Genomic DNA, 17,436 nt, shown 5'->3' with positions numbered 1-17,436 from the left:
CCCATCTTTTCCCCCACTTTCCCTAAACAAATAAGCTTCCTTGTATCTTGTACTTCTTGTTACAACAAGCCATTTTCTTTTGATGTTAATGTTCTTTTGTGTTGAGATACATGTTGGAAACATTCAAGAAAAAAAAAATAAAAAACACTACTAGATCACCGCAACAAGCCTGGCTTATTATGGGTTGATGCAACTGCAGCCTGACCGTGGGAAAGGGTAAAATATTCAGAATCTCATGATAAAGCTGTGGCAGCCCTTGTGAAAGAGTATTAGGAACAACTAGATCTAAACAGAAAATTTGGCTCAGAATTTACACCTCAGTTTCTACATAAATAAATTTAAGTCCCAGGAAAAGGACTTACTATGCTGTTTATCTGAGCTATGTTTTTGGAGGGAAGGGAAGGCATGTCTTTTAAGTCATCAGCCTTTTCTCCAAGTTGTGACATTTATTTTTCATGTTCAGAGAAAACCTGTGTAAATGCATTAGTTGATATAGGAAAACAGGAGGTGTACTTGTAGTTTTGGTCTGTAAAGGAAACACAAATGTTAATTCTAATCTCCTGCATTTTTACAAGCCATGTGTAAAGTTGTTTACAACTTAGCTGGCAAAAGTTCACTGTTTATAGTTAAGAATAAGTAAGCTGAAGAAAAATACAAAACCTCTGGAATTACACCAATGGTATAAAAGAGTTACACAGGAAAGGAATAAACCAAGAAGCAATGTAAACTCTATAGAAATTACAGCTCTCTGGGGTTCTCTGTGGGCACATGCTATTGTCTGCTTTGGCTTTCATCTTCTCATTAATAAAAGTAACATGAGGAATACATTCCTATTACTGCTTTTGTTTCACTCAATAGTAGTTGCCACAGGAATGTCAGGATCATATAGAGGAGATGTTATTCCTGATAACGTGAGTAATAGGGCTAGGCAATCCTGCCATATACACTGTAAAGTTGCAGCTGGTTGAAATGGGACTTGGACATCCATCATTTAATCAAATACCTTTTAAACCATTATAACCTTCTTCTTTTTCTTTCCTTTTTTTTTTTTTTTTTTTTTTGTAAATAGTCAAGTAAAAATCATGCTGTTGTAATACATCCAACTGGCACAGCCCTACAGCTCAAGAGAGAAAACTTACTTTCCTCCCACTTAAGATGTGCTGATCTTACTCAAGATTACCTGTGTTCTCTTCAGTGTCTTTTTTGCCTTTTGACAAATCAAGGATATATCACTTTTACATGCACTTTTACTACTCATTTAAGATAAATATGAAAATTAATCCCAAAACTAGCAAGTTTCACTTTTTGTTCTATGAAGGGAAAACATTTCTAAATCCAATGCTGGCAGATGTAGCTACCGTGTTAGCATAAGCATTAAGGACAGAAGAAAAACGTTTTTCCGTTCTTCTTTCCACACGCCTAAGAAACTTTAGTGGACAGTTGGGAAGAGAGAACAGAACCATGAACCCAACCTACCTTTAGGTGGTGGCTCTTCCCATATTAATAGTGAGTGAAAGCTATTAATGCAGAAAGAGTATCTGCTTAACAATGTAACAGCAAGGAAGATGAGAGGTTCATACCAGCCCAGCCTGATCTGTGTTACACAGCTAGTCTCTTCAGCTTCCTAGAAGGGTCAACAAAACAAAGACACTTGAAAAAGGCAGCAGGCTTGTTTTCTGTAAAGCAACCCCACATGTTGACAAGATCATGTTGAGAAAAAAATGGCTTCCCATTGTTGGTGCCTTAAGTTTGTATTTTGTTACAACTGTTTAACATCTGTCAACTCTTCTAAAACATGTAGATGTACTTGTTAGACTCTAAGGATACGTAGCCAGTTTTATTTGTCTACCAAAATGATTAAAATTTAAAAAAAGGTGGGGGGGGGGAGAGGAATAGAAGAATAACAAGTACCTCACAACTACAAGCAAGCCCTGTCTGCTTGCTTCTGTCAGTCCTAAAGGAACAATTCCAAGGCAGCAAGCTGCAAGACCCAAGAGCTTCTTGAGAGCACAGGTCAAAGACAAATCAAAACCCTGCTCCTTACCAGAGCAGTCTTTCTTGGTCTGCTCTGACTTACCTTACCCTAGAATCATCACCACAAGACATATGTAAATCTAATACAGCAACCAAGAAGTTAATAAATACTCCCTGTCAAGAGTGACTGCCCTAGCTTGCCTAAAGCATTAGAAGTTGCACAGGGACACCCAACTGGTGTGAACAGGTCCAGCTGCAGAGAGAGGTACTAATCCAGTGTTATCAAGCATCAGAACTGGAAGCTAACACAACTTTTCAAATGATGGGAACATGGCAAACAAAATCTTCACACATCTCAGAGGATGCATATTAACAGTCAGAGAAAGCCAGGAACGAAGAATACATGAATTCAAAAGTTGTCATAAACAACTTCTGATAAACTACCTTATTCTATCAAATCTGACAGTAAAACTGTTTATGTAGACTGCATTTATACTGAGCCTGGTGGCTCAGTCAAGCCTGCCTTTTGCAGATAATGATAAGAAACTGTAGATATGAAGAAAGCAAAAGCAAGAATGCCTACTGATATACTTTTACAAATACAAGTATACACTTCAAAAACTTTCAACCCAGCTAAGGAAGACCAGCAGAATTAAATATTGCTGTTTCACAGCCAAACTTATTTTGCTAACTGTTTTTCTGCAGGCATTTTTTTGCATATCCAGAGCCCTCACGATGAAACCCTACCCCCAAGCAGTCGGTGGATGTTCTCCCAACTTCACGAGTTTTGATTCCCCCAGCCCTCCCTGCAGGGCCCTTTGTTCTTGCCAAAAAGGAGCAGTAAGAGTCCCTTCAAAGTGCCTATAAGGTACTTCTTCCTCTAGGTTTTCAATGAACTCCACGACAATTTCATAAAAAATGGCCATCAACCTTTCTAAACATCTCTCTCTAGTCACTGTCAGAGTTACAGCTCTATCATAGGTGATTTTTGACAACTTACTGGGATGAGAGGCACTCCCAAGCATCCATCAGGCTTGAAAAAAAAAACAACTCTCCATGGCTTTGTGCTATTCAGCAGGCATTTGCCAACCTGCAAAAAGCTCCAACCAAGTCTCTCAAGGACATGTCAATTCTAGCAGGTGTACAGATGTTTACTTAGAGTTCAGAAACTAAATACATACTTAAACATCAACTTGAACATCTGTCCTGACTTTCAAAGGACAAATCAGGTCAGGAATTGAGGTTAAACATGGATTGAGGTTTGTGGCCTCAGATATGTGCATTTGAAAATGTTGGCTGCTCTGCTTTTGCTGCAAATAGATGTTTTCTTGGTATCCAATCCTCCCATTGTACCCCATTTGATAAAATCCACATTTACTAAAAACAAGATAAATAAGAGTAAAAATATTCATCACCATACTAACAAATATGTAACTGCACACATTCCAAAAATTCAAACCCTGAGTCAAATCCTGAATTTCAAAAGACATTTACTATTTAATACACAAAACTTAGATGTTTTGTTTGCTTGTTTTAAACCTGGTTAATGTTAACTGAAATTTGACATCATTAATGTTAATTTTTTATTTTCCTGAAACAACAAAACAAATCCTGTTTTAAAATGTTTGCATTCTGCCTCTCCATACAAGACACAGTGACACTGTGGTAGAAGCACTGATTGATGTAAAAGAAGTGGAGCTAGTTATCCATTTCAGAGTGAAATCCAGAAATAAATTGTTTAACTACTACAAGGCAATCTGATTTTGCACTTGTATAAGTGAATGACAAAAGAAATTGGCAACCCATAAAACATAATCCATAACATATGAATTATTTCTCATACATAATTGTAGGTCGAATTTTGAAGTACTCTTAAAAAGAAATAAAAAGGAAGAAGTATTTTGTTTATCCTGTGGAGTTTAACCTAATACAAAGACATGAAGCCAGGGGTGATCACATAAGGAATTTATGGAATTTCCTAATTGGCAAAGCCTTAAAGATAAATGAAACATTGAACTGCATCTACTTAAAATGTTTCCATCTTACAAATAAAGAACAGCATAACACTCCTAAAGCGGATAGACCAAATAATCCAATCCAGTGACACTCTCATCCGTCACAATGATCTGCAGTGAAGCTGACAGCTTTCTGCGTCAACCCATCCTGGCTTATATTCTCTTCCTATCATAAGACCTATTCTTTAAACTAATATTGTCCCGTTCCAGCTTTTTGAGATTTTTTTGTTCCTCTCCAAACATAGTGATCTAATCACTACGTGATACCCCAGCAAAGTTATCCTCTAGGTAAACCCACAAAATGTTCACCTACCCACTTAAGTCTGCATTCACATATCTCAGCAACACTACACTGGTACAAATAGTCAAATGGGGCGACCAAGGTTGTGAAGGCTGGCTCTGAAACTGGTGTTTAGCACAACAAATGGGAGTGAGCCATTCATCACTGAAGGTCATAGGAGCTGCGGATACTTTGACTAGCAGCTACCTGGTTTGGTGCCCAGCGTCAGTGATCTGCTCTGGATGATTAAAGGCGCTTAAGGCTTTCAGTTGCCTCTGCAGTGCTCTGGCAATGGGTCTGAAATTCTGAACTCAGACCTTGACATTGGTTTTGCTTATGTAATGACGTTAATGCCATTTGCAAATCTAAATACATACATAACCGAGGATTGAGGTTTTTTTTTTTTTTTTTAAAGGGACCAGCTGGTGGTACTGATGGTACAGTACTCAGTACTGACGGGCTTTACCCTCACCACTACGTCTCTTATTCAGCAAACATGCATTTTAGCTAACAGCAAGAACAACACAACATGAACGTGGAATGCAAAATCTGTCACAAATGTAGTGACTACAGAGTCACTATAGCAGTGATGAGACAGATCACATCTGGGTCTGAAGCACATATATCCTAACTAACGAAACCATACAAACAACCTCAAACACACAAATTGTGTTCACTGGTGCAGATCACACCCTGTGGTGCACACAAAGTGCACTTATTTACTGACAAGGCTTCAATGACATGGATAAGCTTTAGATTAGGCTCCTCAGAAATTTGTCTCTGTTGCTAGCACAGAAGGCGCTGCCTCCTGTCCCAACAGAAGGTGCAGTGTCTCACACATGAAGGGCTCTTGATTCTGCTATATTGGAAAACTGCCTCCACCTACGTAGGGGTGGATGATGTCACATTCCGGCATCTGGGAGCAAGGACTGAATACAGTCTGCAAGAGGAACTTGACATCTCATTACTGGATCACGCAGAACTTAAAGGGAGCAGTCCTTCAGATCTCCCAACATGAGATTTTCACAGCAGTATCTGCATTTCCACAACTCTCTCATGGACAAAGCCCATAGGAAAATACAAACACCTGCAGGAAAATACACACTGACTTCAGAAACTGAAGTCAGAATGGGTGCTACAGTATTATTTCCAGTCTATCTGGAGTAGTATGTAGACTGACACTTAACATAACATTCAGAGTATCTGACTTCACCTGCTTCCTCCAATTTCTAGCAACCTAAGCATTTAAGTCCATAGCTACTCACTCCTCTTGGCTTGCTTAAGTAACTCTCCATCCTCCTAGTAAGTTCCAAGTTGATCATCAAATGATAGAGGGGACAAGCCTTGCAGGGAAGAAATTACACAAATGGAAAACAGGAAACAGTAGAGAGGAGAGATGTAAATGAGTGCTTGGAGAGAGGGAAATGCTGTTAATATTGAATTACTTTTTCCACGAGGGAGGAGACAACAGGGCAATCCGGGCGCACACATTGGCTAGCCAACTGCCCACGTACAGCTCAATACGAACCTGCAATTGTATCTCACTGACGAAGATGGCTTTGAGACATCATTTATTTTCCATTCTTCCATTTCCACAAGTTCCTAAATTTCATAGTTCATAGGCAATTTTCCACTGATTGCTGGGGATTAGCATGACGCTGATTTATAACTTTATGTAAACAGAACAGCATTTTGAGTGGGATTTGCACATATGGAGAGCAGCAAATTTGTGCCTAGAGCTTGTTTAGATTTTGAGAAAAATATTTCTCATGTTTACTTATTGGACCACTAGCAAAATTTTTTTAGGAAGCAATTTTTATTTATTGGCTTTGTCCTTTACAGAACACATCTTGCCTTTTACAGTTTGTTTATAATTTATTTTTTTTATTATTTCCCTCCTGTAACTATAATTTATTACTAAAATATACTAATTTTGCATTTGCAGCTGCAATATCTTACCAGGATTAAATAAGCCATTATTACAAATACAAAGGTAACAACATGCTTTCTTGCTGAGCTACCTTGAAATCTCAGTATGCATAGGAATAGTAAAAACAGAAATCTACTCTATGAAGGTCAAAAATACAAGCTATTTTTACTATATAAGTAAGAAGGATTATTTCATACTGGTTAAAAGAAAACACTTTTAAAAATGGTCATTTCTGTACTGTAGTAAGACAGGCCTGCCTGGTCTTATCACAAGAGAAGGATAGGCACCAGCAATGTGAATGGCCAGGAACATATCCTTGAACAACAACTCCAAAGCTCACATAAATTAATCTGTAGTTTCAAGCATATGCTAGGGGATTGGGCTTTGCTTTTGCTGAAGATGTGGCTGCAGAGACATAGAAAGGACCCAAATATCCTCTACCAAGAAACGCTACTTTCTGCTTTGTTCACTCAGAAAGTTTGACAGTAAGGCAGGGAAGTAAAGAATTTATAGAATCACCAGTCTCCTAAAATATATACAGGAAGTCACCATCCATGTTACAGAATATCATCTAAAGCACTGATGATCAACAGAACTGATTAGGAACTGCCCTCACCCCAACATTTTTCAAATAAAAATATAAGGAACAGTTTTCAGTTGTCAAAAGCAATGATAAAAATCAATTAAAATGCAATATATCTTCTAAATAAATGCCCCCCCTCCCCCAAGATTTTTATTCATCTGGGGCATCACGTGCTGTTAAAATGTTGCAAAGAGAAAAATTTTGATTAACAGCAACACAGCTGGAGCCCTGAAAGGTCTATTGGCACTTCCTTAGAATTAGCTGACACAACTAATAGCTTTAGTGACAATATGTCATCGCTTTATTTGACCATCATCTGAGGATGTTCTGGCTCTCACCATGTGCTCCTACACAGAACAAATATTTAGCAGAATTCCAAGAAGGCACATTTTCATGAAAAAATTGTGTTTGAAGCAGAAAAAAATTTATATGAGATGGTTTCAACTGGACAAGGTCTTAAGTTCTCCAGCGTGCAAGTCCAACCCTGTAAGTGTAAATTGGAAAAAGCTTTCTCTAGAAATATATTGTCCTATTACCACCTGATGCACACACATTCTTATACTTGGTTTTGATGCCTTTCACAGAAGCCTCCACCAAACAGAGAGTACCGACCTTGATGGGCTATGCTTTGTCAAATCGTGGATTCCTGAGAGGTTCTGGATACCCTGTGAGCCAAAAATAAGAAACAAAAATGGAAAAGCTAGGAACTTCTGTGGGCTTACAGGAGAACATCAGTCTAAATATTGTTATAGAGAATAAGTGAAATTGAGTTCATAGTCTTTATTTCCCACACACAAAGCTACCCTGTAGAGTATATTTGTCAGCTTCTGCTCAGAAATCACTCCTGCATCATCATTGAAAAGCCTGGAGAATTAAACTGTTGCAAAGCAACCCAGAGAGGTTTGAACAGAAGCTGTGTCACTGTGTACAGCTGCACCAAAGAGTGACAAGAGAAGGAATTCCCCAATGGTCATATAATCCTCCTCACCTGTGCCACTCCTTTGCAACTAACTGCTGCCTCCAAGCTCTGCAGTCCACCAGGCTGTATGGCTGATTCAGGTTTAATAGCACTGTGCTAACAGATTACATCACATTTCTGAAAGACAGTACAGTCAGACCACTAATTAAGGTCCACTGGCAGATGGGAGTGTGAACACACTCTGGTCCATCCATGGGGTTGCATGGTGCAGTCACTCTTCGGAAAGCTGCTGACTCATTCAAAATACAGCTTTAGTTGCCCCTGCTCCTGGGCACACTAGAGCTCGGTGCACCTATGCAGCAGGGGAAGTTGCAACTTCAGGTCCAAGGAACTTTGTGCTGTGTCGTTAAAAATTGTTCTTTTACACAACCTGCTTCACTATCTCAGCATTAGGCTGACTGCATGGTTTTAAAACTTTGTACAAGTAACAGCTGGGCCTACCTAGAGTCATTTACACAACATGTTCCAGTCCTGGTAGCACCCAAATATTAGGGATTTATTTTTTTCTTTTGAAAATGCTGTATGATTGTCTCATTACACCGAAAGAAAGAAAGAAAGAAAGAAAGAAAGAAAGAAAGAAAGAAAGAAAGAAAGAAAGAAAGAAAGAAAGAAAGAAAGAAAGAAAGAAAGAAAGAAAGAAAGAAAGAAAGAAAAGTAGCAACAAAGACCACATCCATATCCTCCACTAGAACATAGGAGAATCTCCTACCCTCATTACGGTAGGAAATCGCCCACACAAAACAGTAAATGCAACACCTTACACCTTTTTTCACTGTGCTTTTTTGGACAGAAGAGTATGTATAGAGGAGAGCCAACTCATGCTATTAGCTGAGCTTCCCACAGATCACCTTGCAGTTACATGTTCATGTGCCCTTATCCTCAGGTGCTTGATTGGGAAACACCTGGCTTGGACAACCCAGTGCCTGCAGCACCAAGCTAAAACTATAAATATTTATAACTCCACTGAGAGGAACAGAGAATGATTTGCGTGACTTGCTCCAGGCTCACAGACTGACTCAGCTGAGGGCCAGGATTAAATTTGAGGAGTTCCCCACTCCTAGGCCTATGGTCAGCTTACTGGTCTGTGTATTGCCAAGATTATTGCCTCATGTCATACTTCAGAACAGTGGTGAAATGCAACATTGTGTTATTATGAGTCACCTAATCTTTTCAGATTTATTAGGTACAACAGATCAGTAACACAAATTTTAAAGAGACTTTTCATTCATTAAGCAATCAATTTCCATCATTAATGTTCACATAAAACATGGCCAGTTTTCTGGTTCAAGCCTGTAACAGACCGCTTAGCATCATATCCTGTGTTTTTAGTGTTTTTCAGGGCTAAAAGATACGAAAAAGCAAAGCATACAGAGAATTAATCCTTCTCTGTCCCCATGAAAGAAAAAAAAAATCCTCAGCATCAGCACACAGTAGAGCTTTCTGTAGACACCAGTGTAAATGATGGGAATGCCTTACAAGGCCCAGCTTACCCATGCAACAGTATATCACTGACATGACAATTTTTAGTTTGGCACATGTGGAAAGGGATTAGCTCCATATTTCTATTTCAGAATTGACTGAATAGCAATTGACCCAGTAATCGGGATCTACACTATCTATAGTTATCTATAGATAGAATTTCTACCAACTCATTACCTACTTCTATCCAAAACTAATTTGCAAGACTTTCCACAAGTTTGATTAGTTGCCACCAATATATGTATGGAATGACATATCCACGTTTACTAATTAGAATTAGTCCTAATACACACAAGCATCAGATTCTTTGTGCCTTGCTCAGCCATTATTCCTCTTCATCCTTTGACACTGATAGGTAAAAAATGAATGCCCATTTCCTCTTGTGTATACAAACTACAATACTGAAGTCATATGGGTCTAACTCACCACCAACTTTTAAACATGACATTCATGGCATAATAACATCTAAGTATTTGCTTCAAGATAGGATTTGCCATGAAGTCAAATAAATCCCATCTTAACATCCGAACACCTAAAGCTAAAAACTAGTCTAAGCTGAATGGAAGCACTCAAATTCTCTGCCTTAAGACCTCTATGGACAGTGACACTGTGATATTATAATTAAAATTTTAAACTAAAAAGGAAATTTCTGCTTGACATGTAATGTGAGATCACTCATTACTAGGTGGTGGCTGAGTTCATACAAAGGAATATATAGGATACCAAACATGGATTTGAAGTATCAGTACTTTTCTCTCCCAGTATATACTTCTGACATAGGAAATTGATCTGCTTGTGAAAGTTGCAGGACCTCAAGAAGTTTCAGGATGCAGCAGAACATCAGCCTGACCAGATGAGTTTGAGACCAAATGCTCTGGTCAAATCCTGCTGCTTTATAATGCTCTGGCATTACCCAAAACTCAGCTTATCTTCTGAATTCTTCTTTGCCCAACAAGTACAAATACTCAGCTCCATCCTCCATATGAAGAATGAGCTATTTGGACATTCCTTAAAAATAGACACACTTGCAGGACTTGGAGAATAGGTTCCCACTTCCAAGGGGAAACCCTTGCACAAAGCTACAAAGCTTTACTAGCACTATTTCTACGCTGTGTTCAGAACTCTAAGTTCTTTATATTCTCTGATGACTGAGAAGAAACAGTAGAATGAAGAAACCCTTGCCCAGGCATTTTCAGTAAGGGTTTGGTCAGAGATCTTTAAGAAGAGATTGACATATGATCCTAATTGCTTTTTACAAGCTGATGAGAAGCTCTACAATTATCATGTGTTTTGATCTTCACTGATACCTACCTGCTACAGAAAATTACACACTGCACAGTATCGTGCTGTAAGGATACTTATTTCCTTTTCCATCCTGTTACTAATTGCTCTCCTTTTTGAACTTGCAGCATCTCCTGCACCAGTGACCAAAATGGAAGAAAATGCAAACACTAGCTTGGACGAAGATTTTGAAGGACAAGCTACACACACAGGCAAGAAAACTGACTATACTTGTTTTCCAAAAGAAAGCTAAACTGTCTCTGCTCACTGGGAAAGCCTAGAATCCAGGTATATTCACTGGGTTGCCAAAATCCTTGCACAGAAATGTATGCTGCAAATCCAGTGAGAATATTCACCGATCTACTCTCTTCAGTGACCAGTGATAGGACCCAAGGGAATGGAGTCAAGCTGCAACAGGGGAGGTTCAGGCTGGATAGCAGGAAGAGGTTCTTCACTGAGAGGGTTGTCACGCACTGGAACAGGCTCCCCAGGGACTCAATCGTGGCACCAAGCCTGTCAGAGTTTAAGAAGTGTTTGGTCTGTGCTCTTAGTCATATTGTCTGAATTCTTGGGTAGACCTGTGTGGTGCCAGGAGTTGGACTCAATGATCCTTGCAGGGGTTGGAAGGGAATCCCCTTCCAACTTGGGATATTCTATGACTATGGTATTTTGGATTCAGTGATGCCCCTCATAGAAGGGCATGTAACATCAAACTAATTTTGACACCAGTCCTCCTTGTACTTCAAACAAATGACAAATTCAGACACCTGAGGACAGCAACTGCCCAATGCAGACCTTAATAGTTTATTGCATCAGTCACAAACAAAATGCCTTTCTTCTTTGGGGGGGGGGGGCATGGGGGGGAGTGGGAAGAAGAATCACAGTGCACTAGAATTAGGTTACAAGGTTTTGCTTTAAAAAAAAAAAAAAAAAAAAAAAGATTATTTTTCCTTCTTATGGAAGGAACATTCAGTGTTAAAAATATATCTATAAATCCTTTTGGCAAATACAGCATAGCATTTAAAATCTTTAAAAGCATCCTTGCTCAGACCATAATTCTTTTTAAAACAGCCCTCAATCACCATGAATTTTTTTGAGTACTCACACTGTACTCAGTTCTTCAGTCATCACTTCATCCTATCACCCTAACAGGTCACTGTATGCTTTAAGACAATCATCCCTCTCCGTGCTCCAACAGCTTCTTTTTCTTGTGCTGTAACAACTCTTGCAGCTCTTATAACAACCATTTTAAGGGTTCTTTCCCAAGTTTCCCAAGCAGCCTTGCTGCTGTTGGTTAAGATTTCCCGCCCCCCCCCTCCAGAGACCTAAACATAGGCACAACATCCACTCTTAGTCTTCTGAATAATTTGGAAAATCAGGTCACTGTATACTTAAATCATTATCACTATGCCAAGCCTTTCAGGTTAATTCCTGTCTTGGAATCTTATCTACAGAAGATAATTCACCTTCCCTTTCCACCTAGGGGTATAGTGCTTTTAGCTGCCTCTTTGAGATGCTGAAATTTAATCCAAAACAGACTCTTAGAAAAATGGCAGCAGTACTCTCTCCTCTATCTCAGGAGAGGGTGGTGAGCTTCTTACCTAGCCTTTTCTACGTCCTCCATTCACCTCTGAAAACACTGAAATATTCCTTGGTTTTGCTTTATAATGTAAGGTGCAGGTTTAAGTGTTTTGTTTTGAAAAACAACACTGGACTTTTGAGCTGAAAGTGTCTTCTGCCCGCCCCCCCTAGTTTAGTCAATCAACCAGCTCCAAAGAACAAGATCTGCATTACTATCAGAATTATCATACCAATGCCTTACAGGTTATTATTCCCAGGGAACTGATATGACTTTAAAAACAAAAATCTTGAGTGTCTTATGTTCTTAACTTTACTATCAATGTCCACTCCTTATGCATGGTACATATTCAAAGACCCCAGTCATAAAGATAGACAAACGTACAGTTACAAAACATTGGCCTTAGCCAAGACATCAGTTTTAATAGGCTTTCATTTGCCATTAACTATTCACATAGCTCACCAAAATCCTTTTATATGATCATGACATGTACCAGACCACCTAAATGATGCTAGGTTAGAAATACATTATTTTTTCTTTTGGGGGTCCATGTAACATATTGGTTCCAAAACTCTGGTTTTCAGCACTCCTAGAGAGTGCTCTGAAATGAAAAGAGGTGGATAAATTGCTGCACAGAAGGACAAGACAACAAAGGGCAGAAACTTAAGACAGATTCTTGTTGCAGTCAGTTTTTCATCTAATTTCTTCTCTCTCAGGGCCCAAAGGTGTGATCAATGACTGGAGAAAGTTTAAATTAGAAAGTGAAGACAGAGACTCCTTACCCTTGAGCAAGAAAGAAATTCTTCGACAGATGTCTTCTCCACACAGGTCTTTCAGTAAGGATGATAAAGACACCAGAGAGAGATTCTGTCGTAAGGTAAGAGGAAAAATAAGCAAAGTAAATACATTTTGATACCATATAAAACGCACAAGTCTATAAACATGAAAATCCTGAATTCACCAGACTCAATTCCTTGGCAATTTAGGAAAGGTCTTGTCATATGGACAGAACAAATTTGGACAGAACTACTGACTAACTTTCCTTTGTATTTATACTGTTGTTATAAATGAAGTCTCAACTCAATCTGAATTTTGTAATATTTATAAAAGAAATATTTATAAAAAGTATAAAAGCTATAAAGGGCAAGTAAACGGCGCTGGGTGTGCAGGGAGTCTACGCTGCACCAACACGCACACACAAACATCAAGCATTCTAAATATATAGAAGATTGCTTTACATACTAAACCCGAGTATGCCTATACATACATACAATCAGGAAAGGTAACAATCCTTTAGGTTCCATGACTTAACAGTCTCCATTTTCCATTCCTTTTCTTGACTACAAACAAGTCTCCATTCTCCATTCCTTTTTAACAATATGTCTCGCTTTAAGTTGTCAAGCAACTCGGTCTTCAGGCCTTATGTATCCCATTCTTCCCGGATTGAAGAAAAGCATATCCATCTCCTTTTCAAGGCCAATGAGGCCTGGGTCAAAAGGCACGTCCAGGTCAACAGGGGGCGGAACAGCAAAAGCCTTCGATGGCTGTAGCGGCAGAGGGGTCGATGGCGTAGCAGTCGGATCAGTAAAGGAGCCCGCAGCTCCCTCACTGTCTGCCAAACCACACGTTTCTGACTGTGGTCCCACATCACCCTTTAAGGCCTCGGGACTGCTCGCCAGGTGCCAAGCAATCCCACTGCAACCTTGTCGGTTTTAGTTTCAGAGTCCCACACCTTGACCTCAATTTGGTCCCGTTATTTCAGGCTCATAAACTGTCTGATCGTTAATAAGGAGAATAAACTGTAAGGTTACCAGGACAGTCTTTGTTCCTAAGGCCGTATGATTCCCCATAATGCCCGGCTGCTTACCAGCGAGGGGCAGTTGTGTGCGCGGGTCCGCTTCTCTCAGCTTGAGCTTCTTCCCAGCTCCGGTGCGCCTATTTCCAGCGACTTTCAGTACAAGCTTCTCTGAGCAGTTTGCTGAGTTTGGCCGAACCTATCTTCATGAGGCAATCAATGTGCCTGTTCCTGTCCTGGTCTCCATTCTGCTAGCCTGTTCCTTTTCATTCCTCTTTCCTGCTTCTTTATTGATGACATAACTTCATCGTGTTGCCTTTTTTTTTTTCATCTTGAAGACAGGCTCCCCTCTTATATCCTTCTCCCCACAGCAGTTCTTTTCAAAAGAACTTTTCATTGGTCAAACAACTTTGCATATAACAGCAACAGCAAACACGCAGAAACTTCCATGCCTTAACTGCTGGAGAACAAGAAACCTGAGACTGCATGGGGTCTCCTGAATCATCCTTTGTTCCCCCTAAACTCTTTTACATTCCATCGTTAAGAGTCTGATGTTACCATCAACCACGTGGCTTTCCAACCCCCATGTCCACACTCCCAAATCTCCCCCTTTTTTATCAAACATTTTCTCGACACGAATTACCACTCCATGTATAACACTGTAAATTTAATATAAAGCATCCCCTTGGGCACAGATTACACTACTAACACTAAGTGGCATGCAGCTATGTAGTGTAATTGAATGAGAGCATATTCAAAGAACAAAGACTTGCTTACCATGAAAATAGCAACACCTGATCTAAAATACAGATCCAACTGTCTACCTAGCTCTGTCTCCAGCAGGGTCTAACTTCTGTAAAATAAACAGAATACTTCACAACAACATACCACACAATCCGGTGAGTCTGACCTTTCATGCTTCCTTCCCTGCCTCAATGGTCAATGCTTGGTTAAGGAAATTAAAAGTTTTTTTAGTGTGCTTAAAAACCTTGATATGGGATCTTCCTGCCTGTCTCAAGAGACATTAAAGAAACACTAGGAATTTGTTCTTCTTGCTAAGCTTTCTATGCAGCATTCTTTAGACAGCAACTTATTCTCTTCCTGTTTGAGTGTCAACAAATGACCACTAATTTATACAGCATTCTCTCAATATTCACAGATGAGTATGCAGGAGTATGAATTAATTCAAGATGAGAAAGAAGATGAAAGCTGCCTACAAAAATACCGCAAACGCTGCATGCAGGATATGCACCAGAGGCTAAGTTTTGGGCCTAAATATGGTTATCTGTGTGAGCTGCAAAACGGAGAACAGTTCCTGGAAGCCATTGAAAAAGAACGGAAGACTACCACCGTCATTGTCCACATTTATGAAGATGGCATCAAGGGCTGTGATGCTCTGAACAGCAGCTTAACCTGCCTTGCTGCTGAGTACGCCACTGTGAAGTTCTGCAAAATCAAAGCCTCTGACACTGGGGCTGGAGACCGCTTCTCAGATGAAGTGCTTCCCACCCTGCTCGTCTACAAGGGTGGGGAGCTCCTGAGCAATTTCATTAGCGTTTCTGAACAATTCAACGATGAATTCTTTGCTGTGGATGTGGAGTCTTTCCTAAATGAGTATGGGTTGCTACCTGAAAGGGAGCTTCCAGCACTGGGAAATGGTAACACCGATGAGCAAGATGTTGAATAATTAGAGAGCCACAATCCTCACTCTTATGACTCCCCTCAGTATGTCATAAATCCATCTCAGTAACACCCATCTCATTTAGAGAAGGATCTCTTTGCTCCCTAACTTATTTGTAAGATACACATATAAATATTCCTTAACTGTTAGCATGTGAATTTTACTGAAAACACCTACAACAGCCAGTCCTGTACGTACTTATTTATATACCTGCCACAAGCAATAGGAAGAATGGGATAATATCTGTGATCTCTAAGAAATCAGGGACACACAATATTAAGAGCCCAACCATGCACAAGACCTACTGCATTTCAACAGCAACAGAACTGACCTACCCATCTGCACAGAAGAAAAGCCATCCCCAGGCTCTGAAATTATGGAGTGGCCTGGCTCAAGAGATTCACTTCTCCAACCACCTTCAGTAGGAACAAGACCTCATCCAGCAGTTTTTAAGGACAAACAAATAGCCTGAATTCCTTGCATTCCTAAATGGCTTAGGTATCTCATAGAACCACAGAATGGTTCGGGTTGGAAGGGTTTAACGGTCATCTAATTTCAACCCCCTGCCACGGGCAGGACATTATCTTATGTTTCTGCATTTCAGTTTTAGTAATTGTGAAAATACGGAAGTTAGCTCATCGCTTTTATTAACTTTGTCATCCAAACTGCTAACACAAACAAATTAGCTGGTAATTTCAGTATATCATTGCTGTATGTTTTGAACTGTAATATTTAAAATATTTGCAAGTTACTGAAAAATTATATTGTGCTTATGTAATAACTCTGAATAAAACTTAACAGCTCTCAAAACCTGCCATCAGGCGTGTGAAATATGCTTGCAATACATACCCCTAACCTTAAAAATATGGGTAATATTAGTAAACATTTATTCAAAGTTTTAGTGTTAGCAAAAGGGATGCTGCAGAGAACTACAGTTTATAAACCTGTTTAAGGAAGATACATGGTAAATTAACTATAAATTCACTGGTTTTCCCCCTCCCTGTAGGCATAAAGACATCCAGCTCCTCCAGTTCTGATACAAAAAAGCGAAACATTAATAATGTTTCAGTGACTTTTGCACTGTGGCAAATCTGAAGGCTAAACTTTACTTTAAAGACAGAAATATCTGTATCTTGCTCTGATGATAAAAATATCTACATCTTGATCACAGTTTTTCTGATAACATTTGAGATTACCACAATCTTAAAAGACGAGTTTTGACTTAACTGATTCACTTATCAGTTTTTGATTTGGTAGTTTCAAATTTTGCTCAATTTAGAGCGAGAGCTTCCAGTTCTGCTTCAGGTCAGAATCCCACCATGGAAAAGTCTGAACATGGATCAGTTGGGATTCAGTGACTAGCATCAAGGAACTATTGCTGCAGTGATACAAACCACATAGCTCAACTTCCATGACCACATTAAAAGCAGGCTCCTCATTATTCTTTTAAACACATTTTCCTCCACTTTTCCTTTGCATGGAAAATTCACAGGATAACCAAAAGTCACTACTTTCCAAAAGATCTGCACAACAAAATAATAATGCTTTAAACATTTTTGAAAAATATGACCTTGTAAAAAATTACTGTAGGAATCACCATAAAGCCTTTTAAATGAAATGATTAAGACCCAACTTCTGACTCATTTTTGAAAAATGACAAAAAACAGTTTTTTATTTGTCCAATTTTAATGGCCATCAAAATACTACTGAACTGAATTTCTACTTTTAATATTGTTTTGTTATGGGTTAATGTTTTAATGGAGCATTCAAAACACCACCTCACATAAATAAAGCAATATGAAGTTTTGTATCTCAGCAACACAATGTCTTTCAATCTGTAAAGCAATTCATGGTTTCATT

At 39.2% G+C, this 17,436-nt stretch overlaps 1 protein-coding gene across 1 annotated transcript; it reads left to right on the top strand.

Annotated features, from left to right (window-relative positions):
- The first annotated feature begins 10,672 nt into the window (after positions 1-10,672).
- On the top strand, positions 10,673-15,582 carry PDC (phosducin). Its single transcript, XM_032192663.1, has 3 exons — positions 10,673-10,733; positions 12,817-12,977; positions 15,055-15,582. The coding sequence occupies exons 1-3, from the start codon at positions 10,673-10,675 to the stop codon at positions 15,580-15,582; spliced, it is 750 nt and encodes a 249-aa protein (XP_032048554.1).
- The last annotated feature ends 1,854 nt before the right edge of the window (positions 15,583-17,436 follow it).

Source organism: Aythya fuligula, chromosome 8 (genome assembly GCF_009819795.1).
Source record: "Aythya fuligula isolate bAytFul2 chromosome 8, bAytFul2.pri, whole genome shotgun sequence".
NCBI classification, from domain to species: Eukaryota; Metazoa; Chordata; class Aves; order Anseriformes; family Anatidae; genus Aythya; species Aythya fuligula.
This window is presented reverse-complemented; position numbering and strand designations above follow the sequence as displayed.